The 7,053-nt window shown below is 31.4% G+C and overlaps 1 protein-coding gene across 1 annotated transcript in view; it reads left to right on the top strand.

The window, feature by feature from the left end:
* The first annotated feature begins 330 nt into the window (after positions 1 to 330).
* Positions 331 to 7,053, top strand: part of LOC107438305 (cuticlin-1) — an 84,941-nt gene continuing 78,218 nt past the window's right edge. Inside the window, exon 1 of the mRNA XM_043046615.2 lies at positions 331 to 465. Coding sequence (XP_042902549.1) covers positions 447 to 465 — 19 coding nt within the window. The 5' untranslated portion in view covers positions 331 to 446. The remainder of the gene's footprint in view (positions 466 to 7,053) is intronic.

The following is a 7,053-nucleotide window of genomic DNA, read 5'->3' as shown; positions in this document are numbered from 1 at the left end:
AATCCTAGGGTTCCTCGGAATACCATTTGGGAGCCGCTGTTTCTAAACAAGCACAAAACATCACCGCGGTATTGTAGACAATTATGGGTAAGGAAGAGGGGAGGAATTCCTCGAAGGGCAGGAAAGGAAGGGAAAAAAAACATGTAAGGGAAAGACCGTGATGCAAAACAAAAACATTAAAATAAAAAATAAAAAAGAGCGTGAAAAACAATCAGGATTTGTTGAAGAGAAAGGAGGGGTGAGAAGGGATCCAGAACAAGCTTTTAAAGGGGGGAGGGGGAGTATTAGAGAGGAACGAGTTGAAGAAGCAGATATGTTCGAAAAAGAGAAAGCTTTTTCAGTCTGTGAAACTAGTGAGAGTAGAACGCATGAAGATCTCGGAATCCTAGACCTTGAGTCGTTTGAAGTTCTTAGTTCTACCTCGTCTATTATCGTTTGCAAGGCCAATGTCATTCGACGGCTCAGGTGAGTTCATCGTTTTTCGTCTTATTCGCTCAACTCGGAAATTAATTCAGGAATTTACTCGAGTTTTTCGATTAGCATTCTTTCGCTAAGACGGAACTTACTGTATTTCTATTATCAGTGTTTGTGAAAATTATATATTCTTGTGGCAGTATTCTAAGTATTGAAGAAACTGGAAATATCTTCGATTTAACGACTACTCAAATAGGCAAATAATTTCTCTGAGTGGATGTCAGATTTCTGTATATTTAAGTAAACAGATTGTTGTGGTGACCAAGAACGTTTCAGAATAAATTTTTGATCCTAGTCCTGCTTTTTATAATAGAAATTTTGTTTCCGCTTTAAATATTTTGAGAGGCCACTGGANAAAAAAAAAAAAAAAAAAAAAAAAAAATGAAACATTGGCAGTAGAAACATTTCATTCCTCTTTCAGAGATGCCAACTTGCTCTGGACAGCAAATAAATATCTTCGAGTGGTAGTTTATTAATGTGTGAACCTTGGTTTAATAAATTCAATTTATTAGGTTTTTATCCACCACTATTTCTAAATAGTTCAAAAGCATATATAATTCGCCACTTTCTTTCATTAGAGTCACGCGACACCGTTTAAAAAGTAAACAAACGTAGTCAAATATTTGGAAATTTTAGTATGTAGTTGTTTATCGTTTTTTAAAGTATTATGGCGTGTCCGGAGCAGTTGGCATCTCTGCTCTTTTAATCTTTTCGTGAATACAGGGATGCCACGGGTAAGAAGTGATGTAAAATTAGAACGTTTTTTTCCAATACCCTTCTGGGTTGGCATTTCGTCCATTCGGGAGTATTAGGGCAGAATAGTTGGCCACTCTTTCAGGGGGACCACATTAGGTGGGTCAACGTTACTCTCAGAATAAAGGCAGATGGTACAGAGAATAAAAGAACATCCATGCCTTGTCCGGGATTCGAACCTAAAACTTTTCTGATGCAAGTCCAGTTCTAAATTCAGAACTTTTTTAAGTATATTTCTTTCAGTTTACTATTGAAAGTGGTTGCAAAGAATAATTTCCCTTTAAATATGAATAATTTACATTGTAAGTTATGATTGAATATGATTATGATTGAATAAGTAAAGTAGATATGTTCTTGTAAGTTATGATTGAATAACTAAACAAAACAAAAAAAAAAGGAATTGAGTTTCTTACAATTTTAATGGCCCATGACATGCCTGGTTATAGCACTTATATTTACAAATGAAAATTTATTAAATAATAAGTCTTGTCAAATAGTGGCGATTTTCCCGCATTTTGGGGGAAGATTTTATTTTTAAATTTATTTACTGTAGTACCAGAGATTTTATTGCGGCGTTGAAAGTGTTAGTCAAATTGGTATTTTACTTTAATTGGTATTTCACTAGCTCTTGGAAAACACTTCTTTAACCCCTTGGGGACGGGTTAAAGAAGTGTAAATTAATTAAAAGTGTTTAAAGTTTATTTTTTTTTCAAGATTAGTTAATAATTTTCTTTTAAAATACAGTCAGCGGAGGCTATTTCTCTAATGGAGAGAAGCAATATTTTCTTGTCTTGGAAATAATAATTGGAATAATTTCTTGATTCTTGAATTTTTTTTTCATTTGGTATTAATATATTCGGTATCAAATATTTTTTTCATTCATTCAACTTATAGTTTTTAAATAATTTTTTTATTCGACAAACTTATATAAACATGGTTTTCCCTGGCAATCGGAGTAACTTTGAGCACCAAACTATTTAAAACTGCTGTTAAAGTCAGTTACTTGGAAATCTTACCATATTCGAAATTAAAATGAGCAAAAATAAACTTCAGAATATTTTTTTAATTAATTTATTGCTATTTATAATTTTATAAAAATTATTTATATTCAAAATATTTTATATTTATATTTTTTATCAATATTTATTATTTTTATTTCACATTTATATAATTACTAATTATACCTGTGACCACAATTTGAGGAGTCATCATTATCGGGCATAGGAATAGGCCTATAAATGACCAATCTTAAGAGAGGATGGCTTATTATGGCAGGAGAGATACTTTCTTCTTTGAATTTCGTATTCGTTCCACGAGTGTTCTAAATTCATTTAAATTAGCAAGAAATGTATAACTCACTTTTGATCTTCTTTTCAACAGCCTCCTTCTTATTACACATAGATTTTTATTTATAAAAATGTAATTTTTATTTTTATTTTTTCAGAATAGTTAACATAGTTTTATAGTATAGTTAACTTTTTAGCTAGAAATATCACACATATATATAACAACATCTATGAATGAATAGAAAGGCCAACTCTTGCAATCATAGTTTTTATTGCTTCCATAAAATGTATGGATATTTAATACTAATTTTTTTTTATAACTGGCGTTTAACAGCCGGCCCAATTCTGAGTTTACGACTATCAGTGTTCAACTTCGTAACCTTTTAATTTTGAATCCAACCCAAAAGATAAGGGGGCTGTATTGAGCATTGGGACAAACTAGCTTTCGTGGAGGCATACCTGCCAACTTTTAATCCCTTCCATTATAATTTTTCCCAGTGGTATTAAAATGGAATTAAAACTTCAATTTTAAGCAAACAAATACGTTGCATTTGAAAAAACTTAAGTTGACAATCATGATGCTGGATGCTGGATATTGGGGTTATCTCGGCGTTTGGCGCGAAGCGCCACTAACCGATTCATCGATTCTGTTTTGTTGTATTCTGGAAGGTCCTATATATCTTTGAAGTTGTAGTATGTTGTAACAACAAGTCAAGTCCTTAAAGAAGCAAATCTTTAGTTGAAGGGAAAATCATCTTTGGAATAGGGAGATCCCCTTGAGTAGAGTTGTATGATAAAGTTAATAGTATTTTGATAGTATGCAGTCTGAGCATAAAAAGGCGGTAATTGTGACAACCATGACTTACTTTTACTTTATTAATCCAAAACTGGGTGCCTGGGGCGCGCAGCGGCCCCTAACCCATCCATCATGAAGTATTTACAAGTTGAATTAAAAACATTTTGAATTATGCAGCATTAAGGTAGCAGAACAGAAGATCAAGCAAATTTGCTTGATAAATTAAACATGAATTGATATTTAATATGAGTCATGATTTATAAAATAATCAGAAATTTTCATGAATATAAAAAGCACAATTGATATTGAAGTATTGAAGTGACAACCATGATAGTAACGCATATTAATATATGTGCTTCATTTTTGTAAGAATAGTGGTGATCAAAATCATTTAAAAATTAAGTTTATAAAAGAAAAAATAGTATATATTTACTACCACTTTAAATATGAAAATAAAATCTTCCGGAAAATCCGGAAGAGTTGGCAGGTATGTNAGTATACTGTGAGATGGGAGAGGAATAGAAGTGTACTAACTAGAGTACAAATACACATTTGTACACATTAAGAACCAGAAACAACGGGGATCGAAAACAAGGTATTTGCATACTTTAAATACACAGAGTGTGAAAAGCGACGATAGTATCCCCATTCTTTCCGATTACAACGAGATTTCCGTAGTTTCAGAAAATATTTTTTCTAGGGGTACAATCGGCATTGTAAAAATATTTTAGTTAATTAAATTTATAACAATTCTATCCGTCACTAACTATAAATGATTTAAATAAATACATAAGGAGATCGGCGCGAAAAACATATTTTGGTCGAAAAGCTAATAAAACTAAATTAAGACAGCTAGATATATACCTTGTATGCACTTTCAAAAGTATACTGAAAAAATCATATTAGTAAAATTGTTGCTTTTTATTAGTCACTACTTTTCACAGTATAAGGCGCTCGTAGGACCCCTGTATAGAACAAAATTGTGCAAACTTCAGCTTTTTACTCTCTTCTACTAAAAAACATCTTTTGCAAATGCAAAATAGTTCTTTTTTTAAATTTTTTTATTTTAAGACGAAGAAGAAGAATGACCTGAACATAGCACTTATCTCAGTGTGTCACCGCGAAGCGGCATAACACGTTGAGCGCCGCGTCAGCCACCGGTGGCTGACACTGAAATTACATTTAGGCTGCGTCTGCCACAGCTTACTGACACTGACTTTCACATAGGCCGCGAAAAACAGTTGGCTGACAGCGTATAACATGATATAGAACTATAAAATTTACCATCTTTTATGGAATTACAGAAAATTTATTCAAAATTTACTTAATTATTGTGATTCTTGGTTTAATGAATTCAATTTAGTAGATTTTTATCCTCCACTATTTCTACATAATTCGTAGGCTTATATAATTCACCACTTTTGTCAGATATCTCATGATAAACCTTCTAAAAAAATAGCAAAATCTGTCAAATATTTGCAAATTTAGTTTGTAGTTATTTACCTGGGTCGGATTGGCAAGCCATGTAAAATAAGCTTGGAGCTCAACGTGTTAACTGATTCGTTGCGATTTTTGAGAAATATAACGGGGGAATGTTAGAAGTGGGAGTAGAATTTGCGGGAGAGGGGTTACCAAGCACCAAATAGTAAAGTCAGGGTCAGAATAATATTAAAACGTTGAATGCCACGCTAATTATACATGGCTCTCCCGTCTGGCCAAACCTTAGAGGAGATATAACCTAAATTATTCCTCTAAGGGCCAAACAGTAAACAACTACAAACTAAATTGGTAAATATTAGACAGATTGTGTTAGTTTTTTAAAAGGTATAGCGTGACGTAACTGAAATAAGTGGTAAATTATATAAGCCTACAAATTGTTTAGAAATAGTGGTGGATAAAAATCTACTAAATTGAATTTATTAAACCAAGAATCATAATTAATAAACTACCACTTAAAAACAATTATTCGCTGTCCGAGAGCAAGTTGGCATCTCAGTGTATATAAATAAAACTATTTTTATGTGTTCGATATTGCATTAATTTCTTCAAACCATTTTAGTTACTATAATAATATTAAAAAAATAAAAATTAATAATCTTGGCTTCGCTGAACTAATTTGAATAAAGGTATGTGACACAAATGTCATACTTTCTAGGGAATGAGCATGTTTTTTTCAGAAAATATATGAGCTACTAAAAGCATTGACCGGATAAAAAAAACAATCGCTTTGGATTTTTCATCGCACTTAGTTTTATTTATAACTTTTGCGTGTTTCAATAGGATAGAAAATTTTACAGCCGAAGAGTTATATTTTACCAACATATATTTCTCTACATGCTAAAAGTGCATTTGTTTAGTCAAAATAATGAGTTGAAAGTAATACCTATGAGTTGAAAGTAATAAGATAAAAAGTTTAAGAAAAAAAAAATAAAGCAAAATAATGAGTTACTAGGAATAACTTTATTTCTATTAATAAAAAAAAAAGCATTCAGAAATCAAAACATTCCACGATTTGAACAAAATGCCCCTCGCTATTTTAAATAAACAGTTTGGTGAAACAATACGAAATTTTGTACACTTCAAGAGAAATGTTAAGAAAACATTTTGATATCAAAATGTTTTTGATATGGCTATTACTTTTGGATCATTTTACGCCTTTTTTTAAGACTCGAGTAATTTAGTGTAGCGCAAACTTTTAACAAGAGATTTATTATTATTTTTTTGTTGCAACCACATACTTTTATGTCTGTATATGAGAAAGTCGTAGCACTTAATTTAAAAGTAGTTTACTAGTAGGTTTATGGTGAGGGTTTTTAAGATTTTCTATCGAATGAATACACTAATTGTTTTTTTGTAACCACGCACTTTTATGTCTCAACACACAACTACTGATTATTATATGATTATATCATTTTTATATTTAAAGTGGTAATAAATTTCGTTTTTAATATGGATTTATAAATTGAATTCAATATGATTTAGACTACCACTAAATGCAATTAAATCAAACTTAAATATGAATTGTAAAAATTGTTATTAGATTGAAAATTGTAAAAAGTGGTGTCGAAAATTTAACAAATGTTGATATTTTAATTTTTGTATTACCACCACTAAAAATTGTTTTCCAAAGAAAGTACATATGCATGAAAAATGCAGCTTTTAAACTAATTAGCGATAAAGTGGTACATTAAATTAAGAAATACCTTCTAGTAATGACCTAAATTTGCTACCACTACAAAAACTTCTTAAGGAGCGCGGGAACCCTATTTCACTTATTTTCGTTTTTGCAGGGTTCTCGCTTTTCCTGAACATTTTAAAAAGTTGTGGATAATTTAATTTCTGTGTAACTACCACTAAATCTTATTTTCCTAAGAAAATATAGACGCAAGGAAATTCCAGCTTCTAAATAACTTAACGACGAAGTGGTATATTAAAATAAGAAATATCTTCCAGCGTTAACCTAAAGTTACCAACAGTACTAAAATTTTTGTATACATATGCATATACATATAATATGTACATAAATTAAACTATTTTTGTGTGTTCTTAACCCTTTCGCGCCGACTGTCACAAATACGTGCCAGCATAAAACCGTATCAATCAGNATTTAAATTTGGTGTATGTTTATAAAGTACGTACTTTGTATAATACCTCCCCCCCTCCCCATCGTACAAAACCGTACATAATAGCAAATCCCCTCCCCCCCCTTCGGGATGTACGTACTTTTTGAACGGCCCCTAACGA

This window comes from Parasteatoda tepidariorum, chromosome 1, assembly GCF_043381705.1.
Source record: "Parasteatoda tepidariorum isolate YZ-2023 chromosome 1, CAS_Ptep_4.0, whole genome shotgun sequence".
Lineage (NCBI taxonomy): Eukaryota > Metazoa > Arthropoda > Arachnida > Araneae > Theridiidae > Parasteatoda > Parasteatoda tepidariorum.
The sequence above is the reverse complement of the archived record's forward strand: the minus strand, read 5'-3'. Positions and strand labels throughout refer to the sequence as shown.